This window comes from Panthera uncia, chromosome C2 (genome assembly GCF_023721935.1).
Source record: "Panthera uncia isolate 11264 chromosome C2, Puncia_PCG_1.0, whole genome shotgun sequence".
NCBI lineage: Eukaryota > Metazoa > Chordata > Mammalia > Carnivora > Felidae > Panthera > Panthera uncia.
The window spans coordinates 68105902-68124176 of NC_064810.1; the positions used below are offsets into that span (position 1 = coordinate 68105902).

General features: G+C 35.3%; 1 protein-coding gene across 3 annotated transcripts in view; it reads right to left on the minus strand.

The window, feature by feature from the left end:
* CCDC14 (coiled-coil domain containing 14) overlaps nt 1-18275 on the minus strand; it is a 50862-nt gene that overhangs the window by 14511 nt on the left and 18076 nt on the right. Inside the window, exons 7-11 of one of the 3 annotated variants that reach the window (XM_049628317.1) lie at nt 18170-18264; nt 17227-17266; nt 16768-16968; nt 14458-14599; nt 2465-2547 (exon numbers count right to left, since the gene is read on the minus strand). In XM_049628317.1, the coding sequence (XP_049484274.1) occupies nt 2465-2547; nt 14458-14599; nt 16768-16968; nt 17227-17266; nt 18170-18264 (561 nt within the window). Of the gene's footprint in view, nt 1-2464; nt 2548-14457; nt 14600-16767; nt 17267-18169; nt 18265-18275 lie in introns of all 3 variants that reach the window. The other 2 variants (XM_049628316.1, XM_049628318.1) reach the window with 2 other exon arrangements.

An 18275-nucleotide genomic window follows, 5' to 3' on the forward strand; every position in this document is an offset into this window, starting at 1 on the left:
AATGCAATGCCTATCAAAATACCACCAGCATTTTTCACAGAGCTAGAACAAAAAATCCTAAAATTTGTATGGAACCACAAAAGACCCCGAATAGCCCAAGCAAAGCAAAGCAAAGCAAAGCAAAGCAAAGCAAAGAGGAGGCATCACAACTTCAGACTTCAAGTTATATTACAAAGCTGTAGTGATCAAAACAGTATGATACTGGCAGAAAAACAACACAAAGATCGATGGAACAGAATAAAAAACCCAGGAATAAACCCACAACTGTATGGTCAACTAATCTTCAACAAAGCAGGAAAGAATATCCAATGAAAAAAAGTCTCTTCAACAAATGGTGTTGGCAAAACTGGACAGCAACATGCAAAAGAATGGAACTGGACTGCTTTCTTACATCATACACAAAAATAAATTCAAAATGGATGAAAGGCCTAAATGTGAGACAGGAAACCATCAAAATCCTAGAGGAGAACATAGGCAGTAACCTCTTTAACATCAGCCATGGCAACTTCTTACTATATATGTCTTCTGAGGCAAGTGAAACAAAAGCAAAAATAAACCATTGGGACTACTTCAAAATAGTACAGTGAAGGAACAATCAACAAAACTAAAAAGCAACTTACACAGTGGGAGAAGATATCTGCAAATGACATATTGGTTAAAGAATTAGTATCCAAAATACATAAAGAACTCACAAAATTGAACACCCAAAAAACAAATAATCCACTTAAAAAATGGGCAGAAGAAATGAGTAGACATTTTTCCAAGGATGACATACAGATGGCTAACAGAAAAGATGCTCAACATCACTCATCATCAGGAAAATACAAATCAAAACTATAATGAGAGGGGTGCCTGGTCAGTTAAGCTTCTGACTCTTGATTTCAGCTCAGGTTGTTCTCTCAATGTTTTGTGAGTTCGAGCCCCACATGGGGCCCCATGCTGAGAGTGCAGAGTCTGTTTGGGATTCTCTCTCTCTCCCTCTTTCTCTGCCCCTCCCCTGCTCACACATGCACACTCTCTTTCTCTCTCTCAAAATAAATTTAAAACACCCAATGAGGTATCACCTCACACCTGTCAGAATGGCTAAAATGAACCACACAGGAAACAGGTGTTGGTGAGGTTGCAGAGAAAGGGGAACACTCTTACACTGTTGGTGGGAATGCAAACAGGTGCAGCCTATCTGGAAAACAGTATGGAGGTTCTTCAACGAGTTAAAAATAAAACCAGGAGTGGATGGGTGGCTCAGTTCGTTAAGCACCCACTTCGGCTCAGGTCATGATCTCACGGTTCATGGGTTTGAACCCCGCATCAGGCTCTGTGCTGACAGTTCGGAGCCTGGAGCCTGCTTCCGATTCTGTGTCTCCCTCTTTCTTTGCCCTTCCCCCACTTGCACTCTGTCTTTCTCTCAAAAATAAAAATAAACATTAAAAAAAATATAAATATATAAAATAAAACTATCCTATGACCCAGCAACTGCACTACTATGTATTAACCCAAAAGATACAAAAATACCGATTCAAAGAGATACATGCACTCTGTTGTTTACAGCAGCCTTATCAACAACAGCCAAATTATGGAAAAAGCCCAAATGGCCATCTACTGATGAATGGATAAAGAAGATGCGGTGTGTGTGTATGTATACACAATGGAATATTACTCAGCCATAAAAAAGAATAAAATCTTGCATTTGCAATGACGTGGATGGAGCCAGAGAGTATCAATGATAAACAAAGTAAATCAGTCAGAAAAAGAAAATACCATATGATTTCACTCATATGTGGAATTTAATAAACAAAACAGATGAACATAGGAAAAAAAGGGAGGCAAACCAGGAAACAGACTCTTAACAATAGAGAACAAACTAAGGGTTACTGGAGGAGAGGCAGGTGGGAGAATGGGTTAAATTGGTGATGGGTATTCAGGAGGGCACTGGGTATTGTATGTAAGTGATGAATCACTAAATTCTATATCTGAAACTAACAATACACTGTACACTAACAAACTGGAATTTAAATAAAAACCTGAACAAGAAAGGAAAAAAAAGAAAAAATGCTCCCTACATGTTAAGTGAATAAATGCAAGCTACAGAAGAGCATAATGAGTGTAATCTCATTTTTAAAAAAGAAAAAATAAAATACATATATAGTTCTATTAGTGCCTGGCATACAGCAGGAACTCAGTATTTATGAAACACATTAATTCTATATGAACAGAAGACATGTGAAAGGAAGTACAGCCTTTTAAAAAAGAAATAGGGGTGTATTATTGGGACATAATAGCACAGATCTTTTATTTTTGTTTCTGTGCTATTTTAATTTTTAATAAGGGTATTATTCCTATTTTTTCAAATGTAGATTGAAAGAAAGTCCTCTTATGACAAAATAATTAAGAAAGCTCAATTCTTTATCAGTATTTCCAGAACCACAAAGAATTTATCATCAGTTCTTAAAGTTCTTTTACCTACATTCAAGGTTGCATTCCAGAGAACCAGGCGCCTTTTGAGTTTTTTCTTGTTCTCTAAGTTGTCGGTTCAAAATTCTCAGTTGCCTAAACGAAATAATAAATAAACATGATTCCCAAACTCATTTAACAGTGTACATCTAACAGCCTGTTAAAAAGGATAACACCTCCCCTCTCCTAACCATCAGTTTCTTCTCTGTAATTGAGAGTCTGTTTTTTGATTTGTCTCTTTTTCTCTCTTTGCTCATTTGTTTCTTAAATTCCACATGAGTGAGATCATATGGTATTTGTCTTCCTCTGACTGACTTATTTCGCTCAGGGGGTGGGGATTAAAGAGTACACTGATGTTGAAAAAAAAAGATTAAAACAATAAAAAATAAAAAAGAGCATGAAAGACGGTACCCACTTAGGATAGCAGAAGTCCATCTCATCCCCAGAACAAAAGACAAAAACCAAATAAACAAAACAACAAAACCACATCACTGCTACTATGTATAGAGCTTTTTTTTTTTTTTTTTTTTTTAAATGTGATATTTTTGAAAAGATTGCCTGGGACAACATTAAACTCTCCCCTCACAAGAAAAAGGCTGACATTTCTCTTATTCTTCTTTTTTCCTTTTTTTGTTCTCTCAATGATTTCTTTGTCTTTTTTTTTTTCCGTTTCCTATCTCCTCTTGCTATTTTCTTCTTCTGTCTTCCTTCTCTGTATTTTCATTACTGTAGTAACAATGTACTCTTTAAAAGATCTACCTATGAACTAGAACACCTACAGGGACTGACTGTTATCAGACATGTATTTGCTTGGTCTGTCATACATTGAAAAAATTGGGAAATGCAAATCTATGTTTCTAATAATTTTCTTTATTAGATGGAAAATGTAATGGCCTTATTTTAAAAGACAGAATGCTAGGAAGCAGCAACTTTGCCCTACAGTGAACTTCACAATGTGTAGTCCCCTCACAAATTGGAACATACAAAAGGAACTACAAAAATGTTTACTTCTAGGAAGTTAATGCTGAAAAAAAGTTGTCTCTATTATCCTTCCAAAATTAATTACCTGAACATATTCTGTACTAAAATATTTATTTTTGTTACTGAATCTAAAATGATAGTGCTCTACCTCACATCACTTGCATGTATTAATTCCAGATAGATGAAAGAGGTATACAGAAAATATACAAACAAACAAGAGCATCTATACAAGCTTTAGGTAGAAATCTACACAATCTTGAGGTGGGGAAGGCATTTCTAAGCAAGATTCGAAACCCAGCAACCATCAAGGAAAAGAATAAAAGATTTAACTGTATCAAAATTTAAAACGTGTTCTAGAATTAACATTCTGGAAGACAATACCTGCCACATATATAAAAGACAAAAGATCCGTAACACTTAAAGAGCTCCTGCAAATCGGTAAGAAAGGCAATAAAAACGGGCAATTCACATAAGAAATAGAAATGGCTTATAATCATATGAAAAATGCTCAGCTTCACTAATATGAAGGAATGCAAATTTAAAACAAGAGATATTTTATGGCCACAGGATTGACAAAAATGAAAAGAAATAACATTATTTGTTGGTGAGGCAAATGAATTCTCTCGACTGGTGAGAGCCTACTGATATAACCAATTGAACGGCAATTTGACAGTATCCAATGTGATACTGTGAAAATGTATTATCTTTAATGTGAAATGTTAATGTGAAATGTGAAATGTTTATTATCTTTAACAAAATAATTCTAACTCTAAGTTATCTAGCCTAGAAATATAATTGAGCCTTGAATAACATGGGTTTCAACTGTGCAGGTCTACTTATCCACAGATTTTTGATAAACACAGTGCAGTACTGTTAATGTATTTTCTCTTCCTTATGATTTTCTTAATATTTTCTTTTTTCTAGCTTACTTTATTGCAAAAATATAGTACATAATACATATAACATACAAAATATATGTTAGTCAACAATACATTCAATGTTATTGATAAGGCTTCTGGTCAATAGTAGGCTATTAGTAGTTAAGTTTTGGGGGAATCAAAAGTTACACACAGATTTTTTACTTTGTAGGGTGTAAGGACCCCTAACTCTTGCATTGCTCAAGGGTCAACGGTAGTACATGTGCAAAAGCATCTACAATCTTTAGATATATACAAAGATGTTCACAATAGCAATATTTAATAGCGAGAAGTTAGAAATAACTTAAAATGCCACATAAATTATGGTACATCCATAATAAGAAATACTAATACACAGGTGTTGTTTTTAAAAAGAGATATCTACATGTACTGACATGGAAATATCTTCCAGACACATTATAAAATGAAAAAAAGCAAGCTACAGAAGTACAACAGTATTATACAATCCCATGTTTGTTTCAGTACAATTCTACTTTTCTGAAATTTCCCCTTTATAATAAAGAGTGAGAATCTAGAAAAGGCAACAGAGACTGGCAATCTGCAACTCCAACTAGAATGCTGCTTTTGGTATTTTCTAGGAAAACAGAAGGTACTGAGGTCCTCTTACACATCAAGTATGTGACAGAAGCTTTGCTTGACAATCTTTTTGTACATCCATGGTTAATTTCTTCTCTTCTTCCCTTATATGACCAGCCTAAACTCTCATCCCTCACTGTAAGCCTGTCATTCCTATCCTCCAACTCTCAGTAGGATACTTTCCTGTTTTCACTAAAAATAATATGGCTTGGGGACAAACTGTTATCCTTCTGCCCAGGGTGTACAAATGTATCCATATATATACACTAATCCTCACCTCTTTCTTCTAGTCTTAGAGAAGGGGAACCTCATCAACTTCCTCGATCCCATTTCTTCCTCTACCTTAAAGGACTCTGCTCCTATTCCACGCCTTTTCTCTTCTGCACCTACAGCTTCTCACTCTTTACTGGCTCATGTGCCTCAGCTGAGAAGATTAACAAAACAGCCCCCATATTTAAGAAGATATTCCCTCCAACCCAACTGTACAGTTACCTATTCTCCTTCCCTCTCATTCCCAGTTTTCAAAGCCAGACTTTTAAAACATAATTGATCTAGGGGCACCTGGAGTGGCTCACTCGGTTGGGTGTCCGACTTCAGCTCAGGTCATGATCTCACAGTTTGTGAGGTCAAGCCCTACATCGGGCTCTGTGCTAACAGCTCAGAGCCTGGAGCCTGTTTCGGATTCTGTCTCCATCTCTCTCCTCCCCTCCCCCACTCACACTCTGTCTCTCTCAAAAATAAACAAACATTAAAAAAAATAAAACATGACTATTCTATAAAAAATGATATGACAAAAAATCTTTTTAAATAGTTGCACATGTTTTTAGCAAATATTATGTATTATATTTTCATATACTTGATTTAAACAAAGGAAAAGAACTGCTGACATTTAGGCAAATATTTCTTTTTTCAGTGTACTTATTGTTTTTAAATATAGCTTTATTAAAATAAAACATATTAAACTGCACATATTTGAAGTATATAATTTGATTAGTTTTTAACATATGATGTGGTGGAACCATCACCACAATTACTATATTCATCACACCCCAAAATTTCCACATGCTCCATTTCATAATATCCCCTTCCCAAACAACCACTAATTTATAAATTAGTTTGCATTTTCTGGAATTTTATACTATATATTTATATAGTATACAATTATATTAGTTTTTGTTTTGTTTTGTTTTGTTTTTTTGAGAGAGAGAGAAAGAGCATGAGCAGGGGAGGAACAGAGAAACAGGGAGAGAGAGGATCTCAAGCAGGCTCCATGCCCAGCATGGAGCCCCATGTGGGGCTCGATTCCATGACTGTGAGATCATGACCTGAACTGACATCGAGTTGGATGCTTAACCAACTAAGCCACCCAGGCACCCCTACAATTATATTGTAAATGGAATCATATGATACATACTTATCCCACCTTCTTTCATTCAGCATAATGATTTTGAGACTCATCCATGCTGTTGCACATATCAATAGTTCTTTCCTTTCCACTACTGAATGGTATTCTATTGTGTGAACATACCACCATCTGTTTATCCATTCACCTGCTAACAGACATTAGCTTGAATGTTATGGACATTCACAAGTAAGTGTTTATGTGGACATATGCTTTTACTTCTCTGAATACATACCTAAGAACAAAATGACTGGATCATATGGTTTATGTTTAATTTCTAAGAAACTACCAAACTATTTTCCAAAGTATTTGTACCATTTTATATTCCCACCAGTAAATTATGCAAGTGCCAGTTCTTCCACATCCTTACTCACATCTGGTATAGTCTTTTGAATTTTTAGCCATTCTAATGGATATGTAGTGTTATCTCATCATGGTTTTAGTTTGCGTTTTCCTAATGATTAATGATGAGATACTTTCATATGCTTATTTGATATCCATCTATCTTCTTTGATGTAGTGTCCATTATAATACTTTGCCAGCTTTTTGAGTTGTAACAGTTCTTCATATGTCCTATATGTATAAGTCCTTCATTAAATGTATTGCAAATATTCTCTGTTGTTTGCCTCTTCACTTTTAGTAATAGTGTCTTTTGAAGAGCAAATTTTATATTTTGATGAAGTCCAACTTATAAATTTTTTCTACTTATATTTTTCGTTATATTTAAGAAATCTTTTCTAACCCAGAATGACTAAGATTTTTTTTATCTTTTCTATAAGTTCTGTATATTTTAGTTATACATTTAGACGTGATTTATTTCAAGTTAATTTTTATATGTGGTGTAAGGTAAAGTTTGAAGAGGTTTTTTTTTCTTTCCTTTTTTTGTTTTTGTTTTTGTTTTGTATATGGCTCTCCAATTGTTCCAGCACTGTTTATTGAAAAGGTTATTCTTTCTTTCCCCATTGAATTTCCCTGGCATCTTTGTCAAGAATTGGTTACCTTTGTGTGTGAGTTTATTTCTGGACTCCATTCTGTTTCAATTATACATGTCTCTCCTTACACCAATGCCACAATGTCTTGATTACTATAACTTTATGTCTTGAAATAGTATAGTACCAATTTTATTCTCCTTTCCTTAAGTTGCTTTGGTTTGGTTATTTTAGATTCTTTGAATTTCCATATAAATTTTCGAATCACCTTTCTACAGAAAAACCTCTTGGGATTTTGACCACAATTACATAGAATCTATAGATCAATTTGGGGAGAACTAACATCTTAACAATAATAAGTCTTTTAATCTATGCATCTGGTTTATTTCTCACTTATATAGGTCTTCTTTAATTTCTCTCAGCAATGTTTTATAATGTTCAGTATACAGGTCTCACACGTTTTTAATCAAACTTACCCCTAAATTGATCATATTTTTTGACAATACTCTTAAAAGTATTGTTTTTAAATTTCATTTCAAATTGTTCATTGCCAGTATATAGAAATATAATTGCCTACGGTATATTGATCTCATATCCTACAACCTTGCTAGACCCATTTATTAATTTTAGTTGCTTTTTTGTAGGTTCTGTAGTATTTTCTACAAAGACTATCATGTCACCTGTGAATAATACAGCCTGTACTTTAAAAGGCTTTTATAGGGGCACCTGGGTGGCCCAGTTGGGTAAATGTTGGACTTGAGGATCCTTAAGTCAGGTCAGGATATCACAGCTCATGAGTTTGAGCCTCGCATGGGACTCTGTTGTGGACAGCTCAGATCCTGGAGTCTACTTCCAATTCTGTGTTTCCATCTCTCTCTGCCCCTCCCCCACTCATGCTTTGTCTCTCTCTCTCAAAAATAAACATTACAAAAACATTAAAAAAATTAAATAAATAAAAGACTTTTATTTCCTTTTTTTGCCTTATTTTACTAGTTAGAACCTCTAGCACAATTCTAAGCAGAAATAATAATCACTACTTGTTGGATATCATTTAGACATTTTTTAAGCCTATAGAAAGAGGAAAAAAATTAGCCAAACAGAATTTTTAAATAATAGGATAATATTACAAATACTATTTTATAGGTGCCTGGGTGGCTCAGTCAATTAAGTGGCCGACTTCGGTCCAGGTCAGGATCTCACGGTTTGTGAGTTCAAGCCCCACGACGGGCTCTGTGTTGACAGCTCAGAGTCTGGAGCCTGCTTCAGATTCTGTGTCTCCCTCTCTCTCTCTGTCCCTCTCCTACTTGCACTCTGTCTCTCTTCTCTCTTAAAAATAAATAAACATTAAAAAAATACTATTTTAAAATATTATGTATTGAATTTAGGATTACATGATTTTATCTGAAGGAAAAAGTAACAAGTAAAATTAGAACTAATGAACTTTAGACAAATATTTCTCTACCTCATGAAATATTATTCCTAGATAACTTTAAATAAAGGAAATAGGATATAAAAACATTAATTTTGGAATCTATATTGTGAAGATTACTAACACATTCTACTCTGTAACCTTAATTCCCATAGTTGTCTTAGTTCTATGCATAGATTCAATGTTCATCTCTAATCCACTCCTTTATTTGAATTCATTTCTTGGTTGACTGGAATTTGCCATTCAATGATTTTTTTGTTCGTTTTAAAGGAGTCCAAGAGTGCCGTATTTTCTAAGTTCTTGCACTCCTGAGATTATGACTGCTGACTTTACATGGAAAGGACTGCTGGGTCACATATGGGATTCTTGGGGCATCCTTACTTTCCCTTAGCTCTTTGTAAATAATGTTCTAAGATCTTCAGGCAATGAATATTCCTATGAAAAGGCTGAGGCCAGCCTGATATTTTTCTTTTTATATATTTGCTTTTATTTTGAGTGTCTATAAAAGTTAATTTTATTTTATCCTTATGATATAGTGACTTTATTAGCTTATGTGTTGGTGTGGATCATTATAATAGTTTTCCTGGGATCCTGAATGCCCTGCTGATCCTCTGACACAGATCTTTAGATTACTAAATTTCCCATTATTTACTTATCTTTAAAAAAAATTTTTTTTATAAATGTTTATTTATTTTTGACAGAGAGAGAGAGAGAGAGACAGAGACAGAGCATGAGTGGGGGAGGGGCAAAGAGAGAGGGAGACCCAGAATTTGAAACAGGTTCCAGGTTCTGAGCTGTCAGCACAGAGCCTGACGCGGGGCCCGAACTCACGGATTGTGAGATCATGACCTGAGCCAAAGTCGGACGCTCAACCGACTGAGCCATCCAGTCACCCTTACATATCTTTTATCTTTAATCCATTTGTTCTGTTCTCTTTATCAGGAACGCTAATTATGCCAAATTTTGCATTCTTTGTTTCTCTTCCATATGTATCTTCTTTACAATAATTTTTAATTATTCTCTATTTTGTTTTGTTTCTTCAAGCTTATCCACCATGCCTTCAGTCATTTAACAAACATTTATCAGAGTGTTAGGCACAATTCTCAGCACTAGAAATACAGCAGCAAATAAAAGGGACAAACATTCAGCCTTCTCAAATTCACATGGAAAAGATAACAGACATTACCAGAGGCTAAGGGGAAGGAAGAAAGGCAATTACTGTTTAATGGGTACAAAGTTTATGTTGGGGATGAAAAAAATTGGGGGAAACAGATAGTGGTTGTGGGAACACAGCATTGTGAATGTATTTAATGACCCTGAAATGTATACTTACAAAATGGTTAAAAAGACAAATATGTCATATATATTTTACCACAAAATTATATATATGTTTGCTTACCACAAAATCATATATATATCAATTATATATATAGGTATATATCAATTATATTTATATATATATATATATATGTATATATCAATACTTTTTTTGAAAAAGGGTTTGGGAAGAAGAATAAGTGAAGGCTGGTTGGAGCCACTGAACTATGAATTTAGTAGTAATTGAAACCAAAAGATTTGGGGCGCCTGGGTGGCGCAGTCGGTTAAGCGTCCGACTTCAGCCAGGTCACGATCTCGCGGTCCGTGAGTTCGAGCCCGCGTCAGGCTCTGGGCTGATGGCTCGGAGCCTGGAGCCTGTTTCCGATTCTGTGTCTCCCTCTCTCCCTGCCCCTCCCCCGTTCATGCTCTGTCGCTCTCTGTCCCAAAAATAAATAAAAAATGTTGAAAAAAAAAAAAAAAAAAAAAGAAACCAAAAGATTTGGGGGGAAAAGAGCAAAACCTAAAAAAACAACAAAAATGAGCGTTCATATTACTTAGGTTCTAATGGAATATAAAAAATATCCTAATGGAATATAAGGTCCCTGACTTCATATTTGTTTATTTTGTTTTCATTTTTGTGAGATTTTTTGCTTCATTTTCCTGACCTCATCTAATTCACTTTTCTTCTCCTTTTCCTGTCTTTTCTCCTTTAAACATTCTCTCTTTTTCTGCCTTTAAGAAGGATTCTATTATCCTTAATTTCCTTAAAACTATGGAATACTGTTTCAGGTTTTCTTGGGTTTTCTTTGAGCAATTCATCTGGTGATGTTTATTCTCGACCCTCTTTTATCTCTTTTGTCAGTCTGTTTAGTCTGAATGCTATGCAAAGATCTTTCCTATAAAGTCTTCCTTCCCATGGCTTTTGTGACATCCCTCTCCCAGCTTTCCTGCCATATCCTGACTTGCTCCTTCTTGGGTTTCTCTCACAGTCTCCTCCTCCTGTGTCCTTTCCCTAAAAAGCTGTTATTCCCACCAGTTCACCCTTGCCTACATTCGTACTCTATACCTTCCTGATGAATTTACCACTTACACGCTGATAACAAATCACTTGTTCTTTTTTTTTTTAATTAATCTATTTAAATTTAAGTTAGTTAACATACAGTGTAGTATAAATTTCAGGAGTTGAACCCAGTGATTCATCACTTACAATGTAACACCCAGTGCTCATCCCAAGGAGTGGCCTCCTTAAGCCCATCACGCATTTAGCCCATTCCCCCAATTACTTCCCCTCCAGCAACCTTCAGTTTGTTCTTTGTATTTAAGAGTCTCATGGTTTGCCTCCCTCTGTGTTTTTATCTTATTTTTCTTTCCCTTCCCCTATGTTATCTGTTATGTTTCTCAAATTCTACGTGGGTGAAATTATATTGTATCTGTCTTTCCCTGACTAATTTTGCTTAGCATCACTCTAGCTCCATCCTAGGTCACATCACTTCACAAATCACTTAGGCTTTTTTGTTCATTTTTTTTTAACAAATCACTTGTTCTTAATCACCGTTTTCTCCAGTGCCTACAACAGTGCCAAATCTATAACTCAACAAAAATGTGTTCAGGGAGTAACTCCCAAGTCTGCATTTCTATCCTGGATCTTGTTCCTGTGCTCTACTTATTACCGTATAGATCTCCAGATGGTCTAAATGACAAACTCTGCATATCTAAATCTTAACTCACAGGCTTTTCCCTATCTTCGAACTCAAAAATAACATGAATAAACAAATAAACAATATATTCTTCCTCCAGTGGCTTCCATCTGAGAGAATTATGTACCATCTGTCAAATGACTAAGCCCAAAGACCAAATGCCACCCATGTCTCCTCCCACTCACTTCTATTTCATTTTTGTTGTTGTTGTTGTTCTATTGTGAGTACATAGTGGTCTCAGACTTGAGTCTAAAGTCAGGAAGTGGTCATGAATTCTAACCTACCCTATAAATATTAAGGAACTCTCTAGCTCAATGGTTCTTAACTGGAAGTAGTAACCCTGCAAAACCTCATGCAGGAAATCTGGGAATGTGCCAGGGCTTTTGGGGGTCACAATGAATTGGGCACTATAGATATTTCATGGGAAGGGACGAGGAAGGCTAAATGTTGAGCATTTTATCAGAAGTTCCAAATAAAAATTGTGCAGCCCAAATTGCCATGCCCAAATACCATAGAATCATTGCACCTGGCTATTTTTTTTAAGCCACAAGATGGCAATAAACTCCAAGAGAAGTCCTGAAAGATCACTTTTCTGGCTAAATAGAAACATGTAGTTTCTAAATGTCCGGACAGAAAAAAAAATGTTTTTGATTGAAAATGCTGAAAAACACTTTTTAATAAACCTATGTATAATGGAAATTACAGATGACTCTTTCCAAATAAAGTTACCAAAGAGGCACAAAATTTCCTATACCTCTGCTGGAAACCTCATTCCACTAAAAAGACAAACAGACAAATTCTTTATTTTTCAATATTTTCATCTTTAGAAGGTCAAGTAAACAGTGGGAATAGTATGCTATATAATCTTTGTCCTCTAAGGACACAGAACCAAAAAGATCTGGTGCCATGTCTGAAGAAAGTGGTTGAACATCAAACTAATACCTTTTTAAAAAATTAAACACAAGCAGTGACCAATAAAGTAGTATGTCTCATTTTCCTGAGTGGCTTGTAAATTAGCTCCTAAAACAATTCTAAAATGTTCTAAAGAAGGAAAATAAATAAGAACTCCTGATACTTCCCATCGGCACATGTTAAAACAGACAATAGTCTGAGACTAAGTTCTGGTATGTTTATTTAAGAAAAAAAAAATTACTTGACAGTCATACCTTTAAAAACATATTTCTTTCAAACAGCTTACAGTACAGTTTTGTTCCACAAAATACACTTAAATATTGAAGTACTGAAGGATAAGTAAGTTAGATTCTACTTCCTAGCAAAAGCAATGCAGAAGTGTACAAATTAAGATAATTTGGCCTCTAAAAGCAAACTGCCTGGTTTGAATCTTCTTATATACATGACATTGGATAAGTTATATAACCTCTCTGTGCATTGGTTTCCTCATGTGTAAATGAGAATAACACAACAGAGCCATTCTGAGAATTTAAAGAGATGACATATATAAAGGACATAACCTGGCACATCAGAAACATTCAATAAATATTAGTAGTACTCCTGGCTATTACCATTACTATTATTCATACTTGTTTTTTATTTTGAAAAATTAATGCTATCGCCTAGGTCAGAACTGAAGACGTTATTATTAAAATTTAAAACCAGCAACCTCATCTTATATCATAGTATCTTAGAGACTAATGACCATTAGAGAAATAATCCTAAGCAAGCAAATCTCACTAGGTGTCATGCCTTTGCAGGCTCCAGATCTATAAATTTAAGCTGCTCTCCCAACTAGGAGTCCTATTTTACTGCTTTCTGATTTCTTAAAAATGTTTGTGCAGGTCCTTGCAGGTCCTACCCAATACAATGTCTACAGCTCATACAACTCTTAATACCTTCTCAGGACGCACTCACACTGCAGTGCTGCAGAAGCACTGAAAATGGATTCTAATTCTCTGCAAAGTATAAACCCTGGAGTAGTGGCCTTGGTGGTCATCGCTGAAACACGCAAAGTTAGGATATTGCTAATAATATGTAAATGGTTTCCAACATAAGTTATGATAGCCAAAAGACAAAATATCTAAGAATTTAACTGAGTGTTTTCTGTGACTGAGTGTGGTGGAGCTACTGGTGCTCACCCCGATCAGGTTCTCCTTTCCTTCCGGGGTGCACGGGCAGTATGGGAAAATGTTATGTCCCAGACCTTTACATTAGGCACGACCATATGTGTCATTGCCCCATTTTAGCCCACAAAATAGAAGTGGAAGTGAGACTGTCACTTCTGGGCTGGGAGGTACAGAGACGGTGTGCCAGATCCATGTTCTCTTTTCCCTGAAAAACATTATCTCATGAGACAGTGGCCTCAGAAGATAGAGGGAATCTAAATCCTGCGTCCTAGGATGACGGCCCATGCTGGTCTCGGCATGAGGGAGAAAGAAACTTTCACCGTGCTATACCACTGAGATTCTTAAGTTTCATATTGCAGCAGAGCCTAGACTAGCCTGACAAATACCTTGAGGAACTTCATTTTTCCTCTGTACCCTATGACCAAGTGACGATGGAGGTAAAGGAGGTGGGAGGAAAGACGTACCAGTGAGCAGAAGCAACAGAAGAGAAGTTAGAGAATGCTGGCAATGTTCAGAAATGGAGAGGTAAAAGTAGAAACACAATAAAATACTAAATCTATTTTTCACACAGAGTCCTAGATATCTCATTTCGCACCTTTGTTCTGGCCATGGGACATCTCTGCAAATGACAAAAATATGCAAAGAACAATGCTTACCTGCGTAACTGGGCATTTTCACTTCTTAGTGGTTGCATAGCCAGTGCTATTTCAACTTGAATATTTGTGTTTCCACTTATTGCTGGAAGCAGAGATATACACATCTCCAATTCTGTAATCAATCTCTGAATTTCTGAATCCTCTATGTACGGGCAAAGAAATAATAAAAACAATACCATTAGTTGCTTTTGGATAAGATTATTTATGTATATTACTAAAAAAGAAAATTTCCCAGATATGTACATACTTGCTATAAACAACTTGATTACTTATAAATTTGATATATAAATTTTATTTTCCTCTTTTCTGCTGCCTGAATTTGCTTACTCAAAAGAATTCTAAAAAAATTCAGTAAACTAAAGATTAATCTTCAATCACAGGATTATTAGTGTTTTGGTTTTTTTTCCAGTTAAAGAGTCTAGTAAGAAGATAACTATGTTTCCCAGTTCATATTCATATTCCCAAAGGACTACTGGATTCCTTATCATTGCTGAAGGGATTCCTAGAATTGATTACAGTATTAACGTTTACAACACAACCTTTGATCCTGGCATGAGCAAATAATTCTCTTTAGGTGATTCAATTTGGCAAAATATTGAGGGAGGATCTTCTCTGATAAGGTTTTAGTATTTAATATTATAAAGTAGATTTAAAACAACCAGTCACACCTTATTTGGTGTTGCATCAAAAGCAGTACCATTTCTGCTATTAATTGTGGAGAGTGCATGGTTTTAGAGGTGGCAAACAGACAGGTAGGTGGATTTTAGATCTTTTGTCCTTTTATATTTGCCCCTTCATTTCCATTCAAATTTTCTGTCGACTAAAAACATTTAATAATTATAATATTAACTCTCTTATACCCTAAAGAAGTAGAAAGTATATTTTAAATTATAAAATGTGACTCAATCCCATGGGTGTTTTAATGTTTTATTATTTATTCTTGAGAGACAGAGAGAGACAGAGCATGAGTGGAGGAGGGGCAGCGAGAGGGAGACCCAGAATCCGCAGCAGGTTCCAAGATCTGAGCTGTCAGCACAGGGCCCAACTCGGGGCTTGAACTCACAAACTGTGAGATCATGACCTGAGCTGAAGTCGGACACTTAACCACTGAGCCACCCAGGTGCCCCAATCCCACGGGTATTTTAGCCCCCTAATGTAAAGTATATGTACATAGTAAACATCTGAACACATAGTAAACAATTACTGAGAAGTTCCCTACCAATCCTTTGTAGAATGGTTTTGATCATAAGCATTAGAGGCAGAGACCTGAGCTCTGCCATTTTCTAGCAATAGAGTTTTAGTCAAACTTCTTAACTCTTGAGCCTAGATTTCTTCTCCATAGTTACCTGGAGATAACAACAATACCTCATAGGATTGCTGTGAGGATTAAATGAGATAATGCATATAAAATAGCACAGTGCCAGGCACATGTAAGTATCCAATAAATGATACCTAACATTATTACTCTTATTATTACTGTTATGATTCAGTATTTGGTCAAGAGAATAGTGATAAATTGAAAGTCTGAAAACACAGAGATTTTAATATATTGAGCCTTCAAATTAATAGTGCTATGTTCTTCCTATAAGACATTTTAAGATTTGGAATTTCTTTTTGTCTGAAAATATTAGGTATTCAGTCAGTGCTTCCACAATCAATTACTGTGTTTTCTAAGATGCCAAAACTGTAACTCACTCCAAGTGAAAGCCATTATTTAGCATATACACAGAATGAAAACAAATGAATACAACTTGGCTCAAATATCTCATAATTCCATCTGAGACATTTGTCTTGATTTAATTAAAAAACCCACAAGTAAATTGAAAAGGGCATTAAAAAGTTTGGATTACTCCTCCGAGTCAGATTTGTTAAACCTTTGCAACAGTTGGTTATTAAAGAAATTATAGGAAGAAAATCTCTGCATCTTTTTAAAATAGGAAAAATTACCAGTCTATGCTAGGGAGTTAATCATCTTTAGGGGTCTTCTAACCCCTAAAAGTTTATGGCTATAAATTCTCTTTGATTGAATCTTTCCAAGGTCCTTCGGAATCAAGTAGAATGAATACATGCTTGCAAGTAAAAGACTGTTTTGATTCTTTCTTGTACATTTCAAACCCATAGGAAACATGAGGGATCAAAATCTAAACAATAAAATAGGCAGAACTCACTTCCTTATTAGCTCAAGACATATTCCTATGGAAAATATCACAAACTCTGTTGATTTTTCTAAATTTAAATGGTGACTAAATAATATGATACTGCTATTTAGCATTACCACCACAGAAATTCATTTTAAAAGTGCTCATATACCTTGCTCTGCTACCAGGGCCTTGAGCTCTCCCAACAAATACTTTATAGTTCTGACTTTTTCAGCACTCTGGTTCACATTTTTTGCTTTCTGCACATCCTTTATTCTTGAATCTTGCATGTGTATGTTTAAATCCTTTCTTTCACTTGGGACTTCTCCAATGTGTTCTTTGGCACATCTATCTTCATTACTGGACAGGAAAGCTGGTGGAAACAGAGTGGGGCTTTGGTGTGTCTGACTGTGCTGACGAGAATGCAATAGATTCATATATGTTTGAAAACATTTTAGTAGGTCTGGTTCCTTAGGAACTTCGTGTTGTGGCAGAATCCCACTGACAAGACCCAGCTGCTGGAATGGTGGAAGAGGTGGCCTGTCACTTTTGGGCAGGCTGCGTGGAACTCCAAGACCAGTACTGAAGGAATTCTGTAGAACATTTGTACAGTTCATAGAAGCAGTTTTACCTTGTGATGCAAACTGGTTGTCACCATCAGTCTGAACTTCCTAAAGACAGAAAAAAACAAGGTAAGCCTTCAAAAATGTGAGCAATGACTTGTAGGCATTAACTATAATCAACTCAAACCAGAAATATTAGAAAATGACTTCTGCAGAATGGAGTTATAGATCACCAGTGAGGAAGCCAGATTTCCCCTCAGCACAATATTCTAGTTTTTTCAAGCTTATTAATTAGTTCCCCCTGCAATATGGGAACATTATAAAGCCATGACTACAATAAATTGTTTACAAATATCACATATGGTTTAAAGGCATCAAAAATCAGTCCACCTTGGGACTGAAACAAACTTCCACTTTGGGAAATTGCATTGCAAGAAAATAAGCTCAAACATACAAAAAGCTTTTGCACAAACATGTTTACAGAACTGTTATGGTAGTAAAAAGCTATTACTTAAATGTCTAACCATAGGGGAGCAATTACATAGAACACAGAATATCCACTAACTAGAGTATTCATTCACTTATTAAAAATTTACAAAAGGTATATATTAATACAGAAACACGTTCACAGTAAAATGCTAAATAAAAAAAGTAGTATATAAAACTTATAAAATTTAATTATGACCATATTCTTAAAAGAAGGTAAACTTAAATAAAAACCAGAAAACAAAATCAGAGAATTAAGTGATTAGAAAGTGTTCTATCAATATGTTAACAGCAATTGTGCTTAAGTGGTAGGTATGGGTGATTTCTTTTTTCTACTGATCTCTTTCCCTCCCCCTCCCACATTGTCCTTAATGAATGGGTAAAATATTTCTAGTAAAAAGTAATTTGAATAATTAGTATTTACATCCTAGGGCATTACTACAATCAGTAAATTCAAATTTCTCTCTCAAGGTGACAATTTCTAAAGGCAAATAATTATTTGTAGAATGTATAAAATGTACCCACAGAATGAACCATAGGAGGGCAGGATGGAGGCTGAAGTAACTGGACTGGGGTGGAGGTTGGTAAGCCATAACTAGAATGTGGAGTTGCCTGAGACTCTAAAAGGTAA